We start from the raw sequence: 21,386 nt of genomic DNA, 5'->3' as shown, positions 1-21,386 counted from the left end.
AAACTCTCAGCTGGGCATCAACACACGATATATTAATTATTAATTTATCAGTAGCAATACCACTTAAACATGTTAACAACTAACACCATATGAAATACTTCAGAAATCCCAAACAGTCCCCATTCTGTTTTGGATTTTGTGACAGTTGACAGTCCAAATTGGAGACCCCGATGCTCTTCCTGTGCTGGGCTCGCCTTACCTTTTCTGTCCGGCTTGAGGTTCCTGTCCACGGGGGGTGGTTCACAGTCTGCGACAGGAACTGGTCTTCTGGGCGGGGTTTTGGGGCTGGACCTGAAGCCCAGATGAGCAGGAGGAGGAACTTGCATTCCAAATGAAGAGAAATCAAAAGTCCCTGGAGTCATCGGCACATAATTGGCTTCCTGAATTGGTTCCGTAAAACTGCTGGAATGTTTTCGAGGCGGAGAGTTGGGATTCATTGGGACGTAATTTTCATCCAGTTCTTCACTTGATACACTTCCTACTGTCAATACATTTTTGATTTTCTAAAACACACATACATTTCTTTTAATAAACAGAAACTACTGTCAAACAGGAAAACATCATTGTAAGTCACACCTATTCATATGGATCTGAGGGGGCTTTTATTTCATGATCTCATTTAGTCTCAGGGAACTAAGTGTGAGATTTTGACAATGAAATACACTCAATGCCAAGGTCGATCATACTTACAAAGTGGTTATGGAAGGCTTCAAGTGAACTAGATCTATCACTTGGAAATGTTCGTGGAATATCATAGCAGTCTTGAGAACTAGCATCTAAAAAAAGAACAAACTATCAACATTTCTTCCCATATTTGCCATTTCTCAGGGTAATCAGGAAGGACCTATTCTCTCTGTCTCTCTTTAAACACACACACATGCAGTTACCTATGCACACCCAGATATTAAAAAGGATGCTCATAGAATAATATCCTGAACTGGCACATTACACCACTAGAAAATGCAGATACTCGTTCCTAGGCTAACCAGCATCAATATATGATTACAACAGTGAATGAATGTCTAAGCCTGAGATGAGACAGGTTACCTGAAAATGGAGGAAAGATATACGTCTGTTTTCTCATTTTTTGTACCACCTTGGGCCTAACTTATAATTCACTAACTTATTACCAGAGTATATAAACACTTCAAGAAAGGAGTTACAAATTGATATCGAATGGCTAATTAATTAATGTTATCAGGACATCCATAATGCACTAAATCTTTATGTTCTTTAAGACAGCTGGAAAATTCTACCACAATACACAGAAACGCTAGGGTATGTGCATTTTACACTTTGGTTTTCTATTTTTAAGACTTTCAGAATCTCAGAGTATAACCCAGATGCAATTTTTCTCCTCTCAAGGTCTGTAACTTGTCAGGCTCTAGGAGATGGTGTAGGAATAAGTGAAGTGGCTAAGAATAAGGGGAGAGAAGATACAGAGCTTTAAAAGTAAATAACACCAAACAAACCAAAAGAATGGCTTGATTGGAAGTGACTGTCACCCGTTAGACACAACATACAAGTTGTTTATCTAGGAAGGAAGGAAATGGAGCCCAATAGATGTGACAAAGAAGCTGCCATAATGGCACACAAATACAGGAAAGGGTACGACTCGGAGAGGCTTTGTGGCTGGCCCTTTTCCTGCTTCTGACCCATCAGAGTCTACCTACCCAGGACACATAGAAAATGGGAGAGCGGGCTGCACAACTCCTGAGGCAGCACGGGATTACTAGGGCCATATCGTGTTTCCCCGAAAATAAGACCTAGCGGGACCATCAGCTCTAATGTGTCTTTGGAGCAAAAATTAATATAAGACCCGGTCTTAGGGTCTTTAACATAATATAACACCACACCACACCACACCACAACATAACACATAACATAACATAACGTAACGTAACGTAACGTAACGTAACATAACATAACATAACACCAGGTCTTATATAAGACCGGGTCTTATATTAATTTTTGCTCCAAAAGATGCATTAGAGCTGATGGTCCGGCTAGGTCTTATTTTCGGGGAAACACAGTACTTCCTCAGGGATGAAAACCTCCAATTCTTTCTCCCTTCCAGCAGAACACACATATAGGCACACACCTGTCGCATGCACAAACATCCTGCCAGGAATCTACTGAGACTATGACATCTTTGCTACATGAGTAGGTGACTGCAGGGCTGAAGAAACAAAGGACAATCATTTAACATCATCCTCTGCTTAAAAGAACAAATATTCAGAAAGAGAGATTTTCTATCATGAACCTCTAATAGAGTAGAAGCCAACTAGAGCTGACCTTTCCGCAGTTTGTTTAAATCCACAGTGGAAATGGTATTGCTGCGTGACGGCGGCATTCCTGCGGTGGGGATACAGTAACTGCTGTCAGTGTCTGAGGCCGTGCGTGTGATGCTACACGTTTCCACAGGAGATCGGTCATGAGGCGGGTGTGGTTTCGGTGGCCGTGGTGGCGGAATATCTGGAATAGTGTCTAGCTTTGATGTCTGTCCCAAGGTTCCTTCTGGAAATGTTCGTGGAATCTGGTAAGTATTACCAGGTGCCGGAGGAATGTCATAACTAACAGATACATGCCTCATCTGAGTCTCTGCACTCGATGTCCCAGACGGGGTATTAAAAACATAGAGTTCTCCCTCTGCTTCGGTGCTTGACGGAGATGCCTTTGGTAAAACATCGTGGGAATAGCTCCTGGGTAGGTTGTAAAGGCTGGAGTCGACAGAAACAGATGCAGCACGAGACGGTGGAGAGTCATACATCATTTGCTGCTGGAAGAAGCCATTTACTCCGTGTTTGCTCTGGGAGGAAGCAGGATTTTTATGAGAAGGGACATTATCATTGCAGTCTGTGTCCGAAGAGGTGGATTTTGTAGAATCCGCATGTGTTCTAAATGAAAATTGTTAATGACAGAAAATAAAAATAGTGAAGACATAAAACTATATTTTAACACATGTATCTATAGCTTAGCAATAAAAATCCATTGTTTTTTCATGATTTTTTTGTGTGTGTGATCCATAAGATTTAAAGCACCAACATTCCTCATTTTTATGATTATACGCCAGACAAGAAAACCGCCACCACAAAACCACCAAAAGCACTCTCCATAATTCCTGTCCTGGACCTACCCACACCCCCAACTCCACCTATTAAATCCACACATAAACCCACAAGCCCTGAAGTACTGGAATTAGAAAGGAACAAAACTTGGAGAAAGGCAAATGATTAAGGCATAGAAGAAACAAGGAAAAGCATTTCCTCGGAAGAGCATGCAAAACTTCGTGCCAATATGGTTTATCAAGGTGATCCATTGTTCTTTAGCTTATCTGGGATAGATTTGTTTTCAGGTAAAGCTAAAAGTTTAATGATTACCTGATATTGAATAAATTCAAGGTGATCTACGAGGAAGTGACAACTTGAAAGGTTTTGTGTATCTTCCTTTCTACTAATTTTCTTTAACAAGCATTTAGCCAATATGGTAAAGAGCATCAAAATACAAACCAGAGAGTTAGCCAATTCTAAACAATACTTAACCTTGAGGAATCTCATTAGAGTATATTTTATGCTTTGAGTACACTCTGTAGTTGGTGGACAAAATCTGGGTGCAAGCCAAAATGAAGCTAACCCTAAAAAGCACCCTCACACTTCCTTAATGTTAAACAAGATGCCTTAACTACCTCTTTGTCCAAAGTCCTATAGGAACTTAATAATGAAAAAAATAACTTGTGATAGTTTTTTAAGGGCTTAACTTCGCTGTTTTCTTAGTAACAGCCACAGTACATTGAATTTATTCATTGGAACACTCCCTCTCTAGAATCAGAGAGTCTATATAGCGATATCCCGATTTTCCTTCTGCAGTAATTATTCCCTTATTTCGTTGACTGGCTCCTTCACTCTCATTCTCACTGATCCTTTCCCTCAAGGTACTGCTATGCAAATTACTAAAGATACTTGCCTTTTCTCTTACCAACTAGGTGTAATTCAAATCCTACTCTTCCCCCCAGTGGAGCAATTTCCAACACATCTACACATATTCTAAAATGTTCACGCCATTTAATTCAAACATGTGAGTTATAGGATGCTAGAAATACAATGAGGAATAAACTCTCTCCTCTTGACTAGCTTACATTTTGGTGGAGAATGAATAAAAATGTCAATGTATTTCTGATTAGGTGATAAAACAGATATGGAGGCGCAACCCCAATGCTATGAAAATCCACAGAGGCATTTAATCCAGGCTGGGAGTTTGGGGGAATGTTGCCTAGAGAAGCACATGTTGGAGCCTAGGCTTGCAGAATGAACAAGAGAGTGCAAGGCAAATCTCATATCTTGCCTCCATCTAGAAACACTTAATGCTTGCATGTTTTGACTTCTTTTGACAAGCTTTACCTGTAATCTCAGAAGGTAACTGTATCTGAGGGGGCTATAATTTATGTAATTAGTTTGTACCAATGTAGCACCTAGCAAAATCGTAGGCACATCATAAATATTTGTTGTTTGTCACTTTTGCCAAAAAATAGATACAAAATATATCTAAGCATAATTTCTACTACAACAGGAAAATTGTGATACTAGTGAGGTCAATGAAAGACACTATATAAAAAGAAAATGTGCTGAAAACTGTCACTTAGCTGTTGGCTTTTAAAAAGTTGATACTAAAAAATAATTGTGAATCTCTATAAAATAAAATTTCAGTTAGTAGCATAGGTAACAATGTTGTGAGTGTATAATTTTAAATACTCACAGCAAACAAGCAAAATCAAGTTAGAATTTGGTATTATTAACTAGTGTTGATTTACAAATTTTTTTTTGCTCTTACAGGTAAAATCCCATTATAACAAATATATAGAGATCTATCTTTGGAATGTTTGTGAGCTATTTCTATTATCTCTGGCAATGGTTCTCAGAAACTAATCTGTGGATCTTAACAAATTCTATATAAATTTTTTTAACAAGTACTTTGTATGTTCCTAGTGCAGTAACAGCCACTTTCTAGATGAAAATATATTTGTTATAAAAATAATATTTAATATCTAATAACTGTTTGAAAAATATCTTTCATATCTATTTATGCAATTCACCCCCACACATTTATACAGCAAGTCAAGATAATAAATATGGCAAACATCACTAGTTGTCACAGCTGTGACAGGCAGAGACAGGCCTTCAGGTAAGTTTCTGATTTCAATTCTCACCATTACCTCAAACCTTCCAATTACTCAGTATCAAATTAAAATATCTTACAGCTTAGAAGAAGAGAAGGGTCTTCAAGCAGGAATGGAGATGACAGTAAAACCAAGGATTTGGGAAAGGCTTTCTGATATCTGTGGTCAAGCACTGAAATCCATATACTTCTTTCTACTAAAAAATTTATAAAGTCAAGACTTGGTATAAACTCTGCTTAATTGGTAGATGTGAAAATTTGAAAGTTTCATAGCTTTGAGCAATATATTTGATTTTGTCAAATTTCACTAAAGCCCAATTTGTATTTTCCATAGAATTTGCTATATTGGGATTTCACCTGTATGATTAAGTTCTCACACAGATCCAAAGCAACCACAACACACTCACTGCAATGGAATCGTTTTGCTTTCAAAATCTTCTAGTAGTAGGTATTCCTCTCCTTCTTCAGAAACAAAAGATGACCCTTGGCTGGTTTACAATCACATAAGAAATGGAGCAAGATCACCATTTATAAATCAGTGAAATCTGTTAAGCAAGTAATACTGTGAGTCTGTAACAAAGACTATGCAACAGGAGACAGGTTACCAAAAGAGCCTTTTAGTACAAGTGTTCTTTGCCAAAGATGCTAGAGAATGTGTTTCTTTAGTTAAATCTCCTGAACATCAGAAATCAGGAGTGGAGAAATATAAACCTGAAATATAAGCCTATATAGCTGATTTCTTTAGAGCCTTCAAATCCGGGTGAAAAAAGTTTCAAGGTAAGATTTCTAAATGTACACACATAGACACACACACGCACACGCACACGCACACATGGGCATACGTGGTTTACCTGGTAGGTTCAGGCTTCTTGCTTTGACAGTTGATTAGCAAGAGGTAGTCTTGAGGATCCTCCTGGATGCCAAGAGTTTCCAGATGTGGTGGAAGGTTAATTAGTTGGTATGGAGGAGGTGGAGCCGCAGAGGACGACTCCACCTGGGTGGATGGTGGTGCTGTATTTACAGCTAAAGGTAAATCTGCTGGTGCTTGTAAGGAGTTGCCAGGGGGCTTCACAGGATCTGCAACACCAAAGTACAACGATCATTCTCTGTCCTATTTTAAGAATTTTTTCTTAAACAAAGCGACTTAGAAATTTGGAAATAAGTTGTTTAAACACAGGAAAACAGGATAAATCATGACCATGGCAGTTAAATACAACCTAAATGGCAAAATTTATACAGGAAATAATTGGTTCTTGTCAGAGAGATCTGAAGAGTAGGGCCCTTTCTTCCAGAGGCTTTAAAAAAGCCATGGTTAACCTTGCCTTGAACAGTCTTCAGTTTTGAGGCTCCTGGGAAGGAAGTTGTTCTACAAATCTTAGCACAAGAGGCAGATTTTTTTCCATGATAATACAGTACCTTCTAAGCCAAGCCAACCTTCCCAGGAGACCCATGTTATTACGTAGCCGTAGCCCTACAGGCGGTGATGCTAATAACCAGGGTCAGCTCTTCACCCCATCTTTAGTCTGCTGTTCATTCTTTCTATTCCTCAGCAGACTAGGGTGAAATATTTCTAATTCCAGGATTCAAATTCAGGGAAAGAGCATTACTTTAAGGCATCACCTCTTCCCCCAGCTCATAGTCTAGTTTCATTTACCATTAATTAGATTCCTGGAGTATTTTCATGCAAAAGGGGTCAGCAAGTAAAGAAGTAGTTTATTACGCATTAAACTATGTTCTGAGAAGACATGAAAATACCTAAAATGTATAGAATGAAGTAATTTGAAATGAGTTGAAAACCTTAAAATGAAATCCCACTGTAATTATTGACACAACCAAGTACATTTTTAACGAAAGAAAAATTCTGTCAGTCTGGTTAGGAACACAAGGCTATAAACCCAGAAAAAGGTAAATTCTCATATATAAATAAACAAATTTGTTTATTGTCTATTTATATTAGAACATGTTAATTATATTATAACATATTCATTTTCTACTCATTATATTAATATGTTTTACCAAGTAAAACAAAATGCAGGACATTTGGCCTATTAATTCACCACGAAATACTGTCAGCTCTGTCTCCTCTAGATACTATAGAATAAGTCAGCATGCTTTTGATCATATATTTATGCATTCAACTTTAATATTCATCTATATACCAGAGCAAACTTTATGTAGCTCATGTTATAACGTTTCCCACAGAAACTCATATCCTAATTGTAAAGCTTGAATGACACACGGTATGGCTAAACATAACAGTTTATCTTTAATTGTGGAGCCCTAAAATGAACAGAAAGGACCAGAACTATGCTTCAAAGTGCTTACATGTGGTAGAGCTCAAAAGTGTTTTATTCACTCAGCAGAAACTCACTTAGTTCGGCTACCTACTCAAGTTGAGATTAAAGCAAGGGGCACTCCCAAATCCCCAAGACCCATTCACCCGCATGTGCAGTTTGAAATTTTCTCCTCAAGAAATTTGTGAGCTCTAACAGATGTTAATTAATTCTGAAAGCTTCTTTTGGTTGGGGAATTTGGCCTGAGTAAACAGAAGCTGAGCTAATTTCTAACATTTATCTTGGTTATGCTGCTATGCAATGTTAAGTCTTCATACAGGCTCATCTAACAAAATCTAACACTTTATGCCAGGAGTTAATTAATTCTTTCTTATTTATGAAAGGCGAGAATAGAAAATGGTTGGAATAAAAAAATAAAATTTTGGACGTTTATACAACATAATGACATAATTTCAGTGGGAACCCATAAATATTTTATCATGTCTAATAGATGTTGATTATCAATAGCGTATATAACAAACCCTATAAAAAGTTTTACTGTTTTGATTCAGTTGCAAATATAGAGATTTATTTAAGGGGATTTAAAATGCCACAGATTCATCAGTGACTCAGAGTAAATCCCTGTGATTTGTTCAACTTAAGAGAACTATGAAAACTATTTACCATTAAAGAAGAGCTTAAGAAAAATATATACAACATTGAGAAGAAATAAAAAGAGGAGAGGGGTTAGAAAACAGTTACTCTATCCTATAGGCTCTATTCATAAACATATTTTACATACTTCTCCTTTCCTCTACCATAGAGGCATGGTAAAATTGTATGATATAATCCAGTTCAATTTTCGGTTCTGACCAAAACAAAATGAAACTAAACACTGGAAACACAGTGGTATATAAAATAGCATGAATTCTAGTTTTCCACTGTAGCTCCTAGAATAAGTTTTGCAGATGGATATTTTTATAGATATGCTTTTCCTTTAATATTTTTTTTCTAAATTTGATGGCTATATACTAAGTGAACTGAGTGATTCATCTTACGTGGGGGAAAAAGGTCACCCAACCAGGCAATCACATTTGACTGACTTTGTTTTATTAACACAATGGGACAATCTCATTTTAAACCTTCCATTTATCCCACCTGTGAATGACAGAAGTTTTTACCCTCCTTATAGCTGCAAGATTCAATCAGTTTTCTGAAAATTGGACTGGGATTAAAAGGCTCCTTTTTTTATTTTTCTTAAATATCTTCTTGCTCACAATAGAAGACTTACATATATATATATATATATATATAGTTGATCCTTGAACAACACAGGTTTGAACTGCAGGAGTCCACTTATACGTGGATTACTTTCAATAAATACAGTCGGCCCTCTGTAACCCTGAGTTTTGCATTGGGGAGTCAAACAAACCCATCGGAAAACAGTATTTTCTTTCTTTGTTTTAATGAAGAAATTGAATGTTTTATTATGAAACTTTGTCCTCCTGAAAGGTTGTTGCTTCACTGTATAAAAATAGCACCAGCAAATGCAGTATATTGCAAAATGAAGATAATATTGTTCATCATCTGACACTGTTAATAACTAACAAAAACTTTTCTCCACTGCCAGTTACTTCCAATGGAAAGATCATTAAGTATTTTGACCCAAATGCAGAGATGGGTGTATGCAAGTTATAATATTATATAGGGGTTAAGGTAATCACGTTATTTGTTGAATTACATAATTTTTAAAACTAGATTTTACCACAAATAATTTCAGGAATTCTGAATACTATAACTGTAGCCTAGCCTAAAAAAATCATAGGGTGTAACGAAGTAGATGCATATTGTGTTTATCTGCAATTATTAGAAAGTTAAGGAGTGTTTTCTTTCAGAAGCATTGTTGTAGTTTCTTGGACCATTGGTGTTACTAAAGGTTGCTATTTTAAATCTCCTGTCCACCACTAACTGAAGACAACCATGCTGGATTAAGTCGTTCCACACTGCTGGATTCAGCCAGTTCCATTCTCACTCCTCAACAGATATTATGTACGTCTAGGCATCTTCACTCATCCGCTCCTCTAGCTCTGTCATCTTGAGTAGCCAAACAAGATTTGTTGAAAGTCCTGGATTTGTTGACAAGTCCTGCTAGAGCTTCATTAATTTCAGTTACTTTTCCTGATAGAAGAGCGTTCTAGCAGCTTTCACACTTTCCAAAGCACCAAACTCAATCTTATTTGTTCCATTTTGTCTCAACTTCAGGCAAACTACAGTAAACATCTCCCAAGGCTTCCTGTGCAAAATTGCCGATTCCCACTGTTCCAATACCATTTTCTGTTGTTATCCATTCATGTTTCTCTGTGAACTTACACACCGAGAGCAGATTGGGGTGTTTGCGCAGCATGGGGACGGCGCCCACCCTCAAGCCCCAGGGCTGCAGCAGGCAGGGCCCAAAGTGCAGGCTGCCACTCCCACACTCCATGCCCCTCCAAAAGCCATGTTCGCAGCAGTTGGAAAACAGTATTTTCCATCCGTGGTTGGGAATCCGTGGATGCAAAGGGCCGTCTGCATGCATTTTTCTAAACCGTTTTATATGAGGGACTTTTACAAAAGGTCTTGGAACCAATCCCCTGCAGGTACCAAGGGACTACTGAGTTTTGAGGAGTGAAAATTATACTAGAATTTTCGACTGCGCAGGGGTCGGCATCTCTAACCTCCACCCCATCCTTGTTGTTCAGGGGTCAATTGTACTTCTAGGAAGCAAGAACTAGAGACAAACTTCCATTATGTTCACTAGCAAGCTCATGAAAGAAAAGACCTTCAAACATCCGTGAAAAGCAAGCCCAGTCATTCCAAACATGATGTACAAAAGTCTTTAAAAGAAAAGAGACATTGCTCTATCACTTTGGCTTAGATAATGCAATATTTTCAAAGTTTTAGTCTTCGGGATTATTTTACTCATGTTAATTTGACTATATACTCAGCTTGCATATTTTAACACAAGCATTGTATTTGTGTCTCAATATTCTCTAACATAAAATTTCTGGCCAAAGTTAGGCAACTGGTCTGGAAAAAAACAAACAAAACAAAACACTTCTGTCCCACCATATAAAGACATGGGATTTGTCCCTATTCTACACTACAAATAATCGAGGGGTCCATGTTTGTTGCTTTCTGCCTCACCTGGGTTTCTGACTTACTGTTCTTTCTAAGTAATGCTGGTACCAAGTTTCTGAGAATGGAAACATCAGTTTAGGGTTTGCTTATGTATGTAAAATTATTTCCTGTCTCTGAATTCAGAAGGCAAAAAGAGTATAATTAGCATTCACTGAAGGACTAATAAGCTGCTGGAGAAACTCCTAATGGAATTTTCCTTAGAAAACTACTAAATACTGCTAAAGAAAGCCGTACCCAGCTTTCAGTGGAGGGAAGTGAATCATTATGTGAGGAGAACCATTATGTGAGGAGAACCTCATAAATAAGAAATTGGTCCACATGATCCCTAGTTTAATGCAGTTTTATCCTACTTGGAATCATGTTGCCCTGGAGTTAGTGTCCCTCACAGAAGTTGGGGTGTGCAGATAATGCCTCTAAGCATTCAAAATAATATATATTTTTTTCTATCCAAATGGCGTAGGAACTTAAGTCCAGGGAAGCAATTGTATTCGTTCTTATGGTAAAGTAGAATATTTCAAAGCTCAGGTGATAGGTCCTCCGATTTTGTAACTACTCACAGACTATATGAGCCTGTGGTGATTACACTGGGTGTTTGTTGCCCCTGTGTCAGGAGACCAGAGGAGACCCTAGTCTCTGAGATGGGCTGCATTTGCTGGTGGGAATACTCTTTTGGTTTCTGTTAGAAAAGTTATACCTTTATGTTCACAATTAAAGGTAAATAGGTCAAGGTTACTCTGTTTTTATTGATTATGAATTTACCTGTTGTGTTATAGAATTTCTTTTGCTGTAAAGAGAAGCATTTTGAATACATCTCTGTCTAATTAACTTAGCAAATAAGAATCCACAAAGAGGGTACGTTATCATTCATGCTATAATAACCATCTCACTTCTGAACACACCATTTTTTACGAAAGAACATTTTACAAAGTTAAATCTAACAAATGGACACAAACAAGAAACAGCAGTAGCTACAAATTTCAGTGAAGCAACCTACAGTTTCTTCAACTTATTTAATCAGGTATTGAAGACCCTTAATCATAGCCCAATCTATTTATTTAATGTGTTTTGAAGTAGAAAAATTTTTAATCATATTTGTCATGCCTATGTCTTTAAGAGATTGTGAAAACTTTCTTGAAGACTTTGAAAACAAATCCTTAGGAAGAGCTGACAAGTGCCTTACTTCTTATCCAGAGATGTCATGCCATCAGCATCACTTACGGGGCATTTTAGAAATCTCGGTGCCTGGGGCCCCACCTTAGGAGACTCAATAAATCAAGATCTCAGGGGCAGTAGTTTGAGAATGTATAATAAAACAAAACAAAACAAACTCTCTGGTTTGAATTGGTCCTCAGGAAAATGAAAATTAAAATCACGATGAGATATCACTACACACTCCCTGGTGTGTGGAAATTAATGACCAACAGTACCAAATGTTAGTGAGACTGTAGAGTAGTTGGAAATCTCATACACTTCTGGGAGGAGTGCAACTGGTATAAGAACTTTGGAAAACTAAAGCTACTAAATCTCTGAAAGCTAAACACACACACACACACACACACACACACACACGCACACACACACACACACACACACACACCCCAAAAGAACTAAGTATTCATGTCCATCAAAAGGCACATACAAGGATGTTCACAACAGCTTTACTTGTATTAACTGAAAACATTTGAAAACAACCTAAATGCCAATCAACATTCAAATGGATCAGTAATTTGTGATATATTCACACAATGGAATGTTACACAGGGTGAAGAACTTAGGCTACACGCTACACAGATGAATCCTACAAACTTAATATTGGGAAAAAGAAGCCTGACTCAATAGTTGTATTTATATGAAGTTCAAGTATAGACAGAAATACTATAGTGATAGAAGCACAATAATGGTTACATTTGGGCTTTTTCTTCTGGGTTTTTACTGGGAAGAAGCATGAGGAAACCTTCTAGATTAGAAAGGTTCCATTTCTTGATCTGAATGGTGGATACACAGATTTCTATTTCTGTATATAGACAGAAGGACGTATAAAACTATACTTAAGATCTGTGCCTTTCACAGTAGTAGCTGATACCTGAATTGAAACAAATAAAAAATAAAAAGATATGTAAAAGTTCCCTAATTAAGAAGCACTGCTTTGCAGGAAAAGGTACATATGTATATTCTGGCACTTAGTTTACCTCCCTTTTTCTAAAGGAAAGAAAAATCAAACAGAGAATCACACTATTTTTTTTTTTAAGCTACTATTATCTGGGCATTTTGAGAAAAGCAACTTAACTGATAAGAGGCAACTTTCTAATCTTGCATCCTGAAATTAGGTCAGGAGCCTCTGCTCCAAGTTAGTCAGCGACATCCAACCCTTAGGCTGTGCTTCCCAGCACTTGTTTAGCAGCTTTAACAGCTTCCAAGTCGATGTAGAAACAAAAATAAATCTGCACATTTCCAAGAAAAACAAAAGAAATTAATTTCTACCCTTGACTCTACTAAATAAAAACATTCATAGGAACCACACACAGGTCAATGAGCTAGAATTGAAAAACAGATTCAGCCTGCCAGCATTCTGAGTATTCAGTAATAGCAGTAGTCACCTGGGGCAGCGGAAATAACATGGTAACGATATTTTGAGAGGTTCCTGGAATCAAAACATGGGTCAGATTTTTCCCCTTTCCTTTTGTTTTCAAGAGAAAGTTAGTTATTCTCATAGGGATTTGAGATACTAGTTATTTTCTCAGACGGTAATACCCAAGCATAGCCTATTTCTTCCCACGTCTAGCCTGAAACGAGTCTAATGAAATATCATTTCGTGTTACTAGTTTTAAGCCAAGAGTGGGAGCAAATTCAGCTCTCTGAAATGGGGAGAGCGCAGGGCTCAGGGGACAGATCCAGGTAAAAACAAAAACACCCATTTAATGATTGGCGGTAAGATCTATTTGGAAGCAAAAGACCATAAAGCAGGTAGTAAAGTCAATGAAAGAACAAAGGCATTTTGATATTTACCTTTTTGTATTAAACTGTATGAATGTGATCACAAAGGATAATAGCAGTTCTAGGTGATTTAGAATTTGATAGAAATCTTTAAATGGATTTATTATAAAAAGGCATTTAGCAAAGTCAGCTACTGCAAATAAATAAGGAAATAGAGTGGTTGGCTTTAAAGTCTTTTTACAGTTTTGTTACTATGCATCAAAAACCAAAATTATAGAGTGAAACAAAGTATTTTTGTGGTTCCTTCATACTCCACAACAAGGATTGCTCAATTTTTACTGATTTATTTGAAGAAACTCAAGCCTGCAACATAGCACAGTAAGATATTTCTAACTGGGGCTATTTGGGAGATGGCCGGGATGAACTTGTAAAAAATTCTAAATTGTAGAATATTAAAAAATAAACACACTTGCATTTATATATAGCTCATGAACTAAACACAGAAAGCACTGGTAAACTGAAGTCCTTAGGGGCTTGTTTTAATGAACAGATAAAAGTAGTCTGTGATTAGCTTAGCTGTTCCTGGTAACTGACATAGGTTATATATATCAAATTTGATTAACCATACTATCAATTTTCTTACAACCTCTCCTTTTATGGATATTATGAAGATAAAAAGCTCATAAATTGGGAGTTTCACTCAGGGCAAATATACTTCTGTTTTATAAGGATTTGGGAGTTTTGCCACTGAGAGGTCACTGTAGTTTTCAAGTTTCGGAACTTCTCCCTCTTCCTATACTAGTAAGTTTATAAAGTGAAAAAAAATAGGTATTGTGATGAATTCTGACTACTAATATCAAAGAAAATGGTCTGCTAAGTACAAAAATAAAGTTCTCAGGACATTATCAATTATAGTCACAGAGCTTTTTAAAACTACCTAGGTTTTTTCCTGACGCTCTTAAGACTAAATCAACTGCTATCTATGCTTATTTACTTTTTCTCTAGCAGAACACTTATCAAACGGTATATAATTCTAATTATTTGCCTGTCTCCTACTAGACTATGAGCTCTAAAGAGGGTAAGAACTGTATTTATACACTTCCATAGTATCATACTTTAATAAATACATAGTATGTAAATTAAACATATATTAAAAAGTATAATTTTACATACATGTAATAAATATATACATGTATATGTATATATCTATATCTATATGTATATATATCGATTACAAACATATACACATATATATATATTTATCAATGATATATATATGTCACTCCTGCACTCATCAACAACTGTAATGAATTATTTTGGGTACAAATCCTCTCCCATTAGATGCTCCATTCCATTTATGTAATGTTTGCCACTTGTCTCCTTAACTAGTCACATAATATATATTGGTTAACTAAATGCCCAAAGCCTAGTAGAATGCTGGCAAACTCACCTAATCTGGTAAAATCTGGTAAATTATTGAATTAACTTTCTAAAGCAGACAAAACTTTTCTTCTTCGCAGAGCTGACTGGGTATTCATCAAGCTCCCAGGTGATAACAATCATTCTAAGGTGGACAAATGGACCAGACTCTGGTGCCTGAAAACTTGCAAAGCTCATCTGGGATACTTGAGCATTAGAAGTTCTCAAGTGTACTCACCCTTGAATGGGATTCCAAAAATTAGACACTCACATTGTTTTGACTGCAGAGTGTACCTCCTCTAAGAGGGCATCTCACTTCTTTTGTTAAATATTTAGGAGAATTATAAAAAAAACAAAGAGAGGCAGAAGAACACCTACTTAGTCCTCCCGATCAGATGAATCTATACAGGCAACCAATGGGGAGAGAAGTCTGCCTTTATGTCCCCAAAGCAAATTCTAAATCGAAAACGTAGCAGGCAAAAGAACAACATCAACAAAAAGATTATACAAAGGCTTAACTTATTTTAACTGAAAATCCAACACATAACAAAACTAATGTGGTGTCTAAATCCAATAATTATCATTACTGAGTAGTTATTAAGTAACCATTAACTAGAAAGCTATCTCATTTGTGACTTTAACTTTCAAATCCTCCACTGCACTCAAATATAGACAGTATGTGCAAACAAGAAAAGAAAGGAGTTTAACTGGAGTTATAAATAATATCCCACACCTACTTAAAATGTGAACATATTTAGTAACTTCACAAAAACAACTGAAGCCTTCATTCCCCACATGAAACAATTTCTTGAGGCTTTTAATCATAGAGCTCTGTTAAAGAGCTCTAGTTCATTAGGCGTCTCCTGTCTAAACTGGATGCCTCCTTCCCTCTCTCAGTGCTGCTGGCATTCTGGATTCCTCACCAAGGGATTTTCCCCATCCCATTAAGCCATTCCCAGCCCTGGAAGTACCTTCTCCTGGGCTGTTGACCGGCCAGAGAGGAAGCAGCATGCTGACCTGAGCTAATTAGAGATGATGACTGTTTCACTTCAATCCAAAACTTGATGTTGATGGTTAATACAATTTTCCTACCCCTTGCCGAATCTCCAGCACTTCTAAATATAGATATTTGGAAATGCATGCTTGCAAATGTGAGTACACCCATAAAGACAATAAGGTCAACGACCTTATTCCTGATTCTTGGCTCTCCAAACCTAAATTCGTACTGGAGTCCCCTACATAGGTTCTTTGTGTTTGTTTACAAAGAAAGAGAGTAGAGAACTGGACAGGGAAGAGCTATCCCTGTCAGCACAGCTATGTAAAAGCACCTGGAGAGGAATTCCACCTGTAAAATTCTTCCTGAGAGCCAGAATCACTCAGCTCTTCCCAGGATGGAAACCCCAAATCTTGGATCCTCAAGCAACTCTTCCCTGGCTTGTATCACTCATAACCCTCTATTCCAGTCAAGCAGAATTCTACTCCACCTCAACTTAGCACCAAAGCCTGAAGAGTTCTGCATTCCTTGTAGAAATACTTCCTTCAAAAGTCCACAATTTACAATCTGTCTTCCTCTGAGAAGCTTTCTTCACGATGTCTTATTCAAACCGTGAGCCCCCCCTCTTCCTCCATGCTCTTTTTAGGACCTCTGTATTAAGTAAATGCATTTGTTTGCTTACTTTTTCAGGCTTTGTGACCGAATCCCATTTGTTTTTCATAGGTATTGATAATCGCCGTGGCTGTTTCATAACTTCATAATCCAACATATTTTTAAAAATAACAACTAAAGAACTAAGTTGAGCCACATGAAAATGCTGTTTTTAATAGGTCAAAAACAGTAAAAATATCAGCAGTGTTATAAGGTTTAACTTAATATTTTTATAGGAACTAAGAAATGCTCTTACGCAGAATGTCTTGTCACCTTCTTTATCACATTTATTTAGACACTGCCCCACAATAGTTAAGTTTCTTTTCCTAAAACATTAAAAAGTTTCTCCTCAAACTGATTAAAGGGTATAGTTCGTTTCTCCAAATGTTGTCACAGGTATGAAAAATCCAAAATATAACACTGTGTAACCAAAATAACAAAGCCTTTTACATAATAGTTCTGAAAGTGTAGTAATAAAGGAAAAATGTTGAATAACAAAATCTTGAACTTACCTTCTTCTGTAGGATTAAACCCACAGATGTCACAAATACAACGAACCCACTTATTCATCTCTTCCTCACTGTCTGCTACCAAGTAGAAAATTCGGTCAATGGTGTTGATATCAAAAATGTAGCTGTTTTCAAACTCTTTTTTGTTAAATGTCAATCCAGCATCAACTTGCTGACATAAATTTAAATCAATAATACGGATTGGCTTCTTGGCATGATCATTTTTGTAATATTCCAAGACATCTGGATCCCCAGTTAAACGGCCACTGCGTAGCACAAACCATCTCCTCTTCCATGCCTAGAAACAAACAAAAATATGCATCTAGTATTCATCTGAGAAATTTTTTAAGAAGATGCACATTTATCAAATCAATTTTACAAATGCGTTATCTAGAGTCGCATACAATATTTTGTTGCCAAAGATTTATCTACCCCTCCAGCAAAGTTTACTGAGGCCCCAATTCACTTAATAATGTGTGTATATATACATATTTATTATTTTCTATACATTGATTGATATTGAAGATATTGCACTGATATGAAATATCAAGTGATTTCGTTTTTACCAACTATAAAAAAGCAGTGGTTTCAACAAATAGTGCTCGGAAAAGTAGATATCTATATACAGCATAATGAAGCTAGATTCTTACCTCACATCATACATCACACAAAAATTAACTCAAAATAGATCAAAGACCTAAATGGAGGAGTTAACATTATAAATCTTAGGAGAAAACATAAAGACAAGCTTCATGACATTATATTCTACAATGATTTCTTGGATATGACAAGAGCGCAGGAAACAAAGGAAAAACTAGGTAAGCTGAACTGTGTCAAAATTTATAACTTTTATACATTGAAGGAATTGATCAACAGAGTAAAAAAAACAACTCACAGAATGGGGGGACACATTTGCAAATCATATATCTTATAAGAAATTAATGCCCAGAATACATAAGAACTCCTACAAGTCAACAACAGCAAAAATAAACCACCCAATTCAAAAATGGGCAAAGGACTTGAATAGACTCTCCAAAGAAGATATACAATTGGCCAATAAGCACAGGAAAAGATGTTCAATATCACTATCATTAGAGAAACGCAAGTCAAAACCACAATGATGAGATAGCACTTCATACACATTAGAATGGTTATTATCAAAATAGCAGAAAATAAGTGTTGGCCAGGATATGGAGAAATTGGAACCTTTGTACATTGCTGGTAGAAATATAAAATGGTGTAACTGCTGTGGAAAATGGTATGGCAGTTCTTCAAAAAATTCCATTTGTGGGTATATATCCGAAAGAATTGAAAGCAAAGTCTCAAAAGGGTATTTGTACACCCATATTCGTAGCAGCATTATTCACAACAGTCAAAAGGGGGAAGCAATCTAACTATCCATTGATGAACGAAGTGATAAACAAAATGTGGTGTATACATATCATGGAATATTATTCAGCCTTAAAAGGGAAGAAAATTCTAACACATGCTACAACCTGGATGAATCTTGAGATGTTATGCTAAGTGAAATAAGCCAGTCACAAAAAGACAAAAACTGTATGATTCCACTTATATGAGGGACCTTTAGTAATCAAATTCATAAAGACAGAAAGCCAGCGTTTGGGGGAGGGAGGAATAGAGAGTTAGTGTTCAACGGGTACAGTTTCAGTTTGGGAAGATGAAAAAGTTCTGGAGATGGAGGGTGGTGATGGTTGCACAACAATGTGAGCTACACAATGCCACTGAACTGCACACATAAAAATGGTTAAACTGGTAAATTTTGTTATGTATATCTTATCACAATTTTTTTTAAAAGCAATGTTTTTTCATGTCTTCATACTATGCCATAAAGAATAAACATAAAGGTGCTTCTTCAAAAGGCTCCTTCATATTTTAAGCTATAGGGTTTCTTCTCTCTCTCTCTCTCTCTCTCTCTCTCTCTCTCTCTTTGGTGTAGGGGCAAAAAGTAGGGAGGGTAAAAATGGTATAGGAGCTTTCCTGGTTTCTCACCTAGAAAGTAAGCAAAGAAATGGACTCACTGTGTCTTTCTTTTGGCTAGAACGCTGTTCAGACTACATGGATAAGAGCTATATAATTGAGTATAGGTTATAACTTTTTTTTCAGTCTTTCTCCTTCTCTTCCCAACAAACATACATTAGCAATCTGAACATATACGCATCATGTACTCCCCTCCATAACAGTATCCTCCCTAAAATCTACATTGATCAAATAATAGAAGCAGAACCAAATGACTGAAACAGTCAACTTCAGCAGTCTTTAAACCTAACACCTCCATCCAGAAACAAAATTACGCCTCACTTCTCTTCGAAGGTCTTCCTCAGCTGGCAGGTGGCTAGATCACAAAGAGGCCTGTTTTAGGAAATCTCAACCACCTACTAATAGACATTCTCTACTCCAGACTGAACATGTGAATATGACTGCCCAAAGAAGACACTCTAGGAAGTGGAAGAACTGAGAAACATGATAATTTGTGAACCCCAATGAAATCAAACATTCTTAATGGCTACTGTACAATTATGCTCATGTGGAGATCATGATGGAGCACCAGTCACAACACCTCCATCCTTTATTTCTGGAAAAGCATAACCAGACAAAGTATGTCTCTTCTAGTGATAACATAGGGTAATGACAGCCATGTTATGCTTATGGCATTTTCAGAAATTGTATTCATGATAGTAAATAAGTTGAGTGCTCGCACTATCTTCAGTCTAGTTAGACAAAGAATGTTCACAAAGTTGGTACCATCACATAGGCCAGTTTCTACAATATTATTTCTATTTCTTCATTAACACCTATATCAGTCTACTTCTAAAAATCTGCTCAATTATAATCACCAAAAGCAATACTAGTATGACACAAGAGGGTCTCTATATGTTTTAGGTTTTACAAAATTTGGCATATATATAACACAAAAGGCATCAACTGAAAAAAAACAAAAAACAAAAAACAAAACTGCGTCATTTTATCCTGAAAAACCCATGTGGCCAGAGAGAAAAGAGGATTAACTAAAAGCCACACATACTTTTCAATAGATGTTTGGTCTGAGTCTTCATCTTCACTAAATTTTACAGTGAATTCTGACAATTTGACTTGTAGTTCATAGAAGGAGGTGCTAGTAAGCCATGACAATGGTCTGAGGCAAAGACAGAGAAAATGAAAAGTAAGGGGCCTGAATGGTTCATGAACCAGCTCATTTGGTGTTTAGTAACTTGGACAATTGTATCAAAAACTGAATTAACTTGGGTGATAGCTTTAGGTTGAACATTATAATAGATTCTTTAAATTGTACCCATGCAATAAAAGTTGTATACATGAAGAAGTAAATTAATGAGTTTCCCAGTCAATAAGTTATTGATGATGTTCTAAATACCATGCTAGGTACATGTGGAAAGGGATCTCAAGGAGTTTACTAATTATGAAGAAAATACCTACCATAAAAGAAAATATTTGAGACTATAGCAACCTTGGCAAAATAGCTGCAGAAATTGCTAAATGGACAGGCATTCCTTCATGGAAACACGTATGCAATCCTTTAACAAGAAGGTTAGCAGAAAAGTCACAAAGGCCTAAAAATATTTTAACATCATCAAGATTTTAATTTAATTTCCAATCTGACTGCAGCTCAAAGGAAAAAATAAATGGTGTTCAGAAGGAGACGGCAGTGTGGAGTTCTACAGATGCTTTAGATAATACTGAAGTCAAAGTGTTCGATTCAAATGAATTTAGCACTGGTTTCTGGCTTATAAAAGTCCATTCAGTTAACATGTAAGACATCTGTTTACTTCAAAATAAATGAATATCATCTCTTAGTAAAATTATGTCTTTATGGATACCTCCCTACTGGGCAGTAAGCTTGAAAAAGAGAGAAGTAAACAGAAAAGATAATGTAGTATTATGTCATTTATCCAGTGCCATCAAGAGTCGTATTTTTTAGGAAGTGACTTCTCAAGATAGTGAAGGGGTCCGTCTTTCAAAACAGAAATGACTTTTTAAAACTTCAAAGTCCCACACGAAATCTTTCCAAAATGCCTGACTACATAAACGTATTGAACATATTTCATTCACTCCCCAGTGCCTCAGACGACGTATTCAAGGCATCAGTTTCTACGCCGCACTTCAGTGAAGCTCTCTGAGTGTTGGACTGTATGGGTCATTGGCCCCTGCTCAAGAGTGCCATACTGCTGTGCTTGCATAGCTCATCTATCGTTTCAGCAGTGCTCCCTTCTCCCTTCTAAT

The 21,386-nt window shown here is 36.7% G+C and overlaps 1 protein-coding gene across 9 annotated transcripts in view; it reads right to left on the bottom strand.

The window, feature by feature from the left end:
* Positions 1 to 21,386, bottom strand: part of GAB1 (GRB2 associated binding protein 1) — a 113,938-nt gene that overhangs the window by 18,146 nt on the left and 74,406 nt on the right. For 5 of the 9 annotated variants that reach the window (XM_081077741.1, XM_081077739.1, XM_081077746.1 and 2 more), the window contains exons 2-6: positions 17,133 to 17,427; positions 6,024 to 6,249; positions 2,296 to 2,897; positions 691 to 776; positions 200 to 503 (exon numbers count right to left, since the gene is read on the bottom strand). In XM_081077741.1, the coding sequence (XP_080933867.1) occupies positions 200 to 503; positions 691 to 776; positions 2,296 to 2,897; positions 6,024 to 6,249; positions 17,133 to 17,427 (1,513 nt within the window). Of the gene's footprint in view, positions 1 to 199; positions 504 to 690; positions 777 to 2,295; positions 2,898 to 5,579; positions 5,661 to 6,023; positions 6,250 to 17,132; positions 17,428 to 21,386 lie in introns of all 9 variants that reach the window. The other 4 variants (XM_081077738.1, XM_081077740.1, XM_081077742.1 and 1 more) reach the window with 1 other exon arrangement.

Source organism: Rhinolophus hipposideros (genome assembly GCF_964194185.1).
Source record: "Rhinolophus hipposideros genome assembly, chromosome: 16".
NCBI classification, from domain to species: Eukaryota; Metazoa; Chordata; class Mammalia; order Chiroptera; family Rhinolophidae; genus Rhinolophus; species Rhinolophus hipposideros.
The sequence above is the reverse complement of the archived record's forward strand: the minus strand, read 5'-3'. Positions and strand labels throughout refer to the sequence as shown.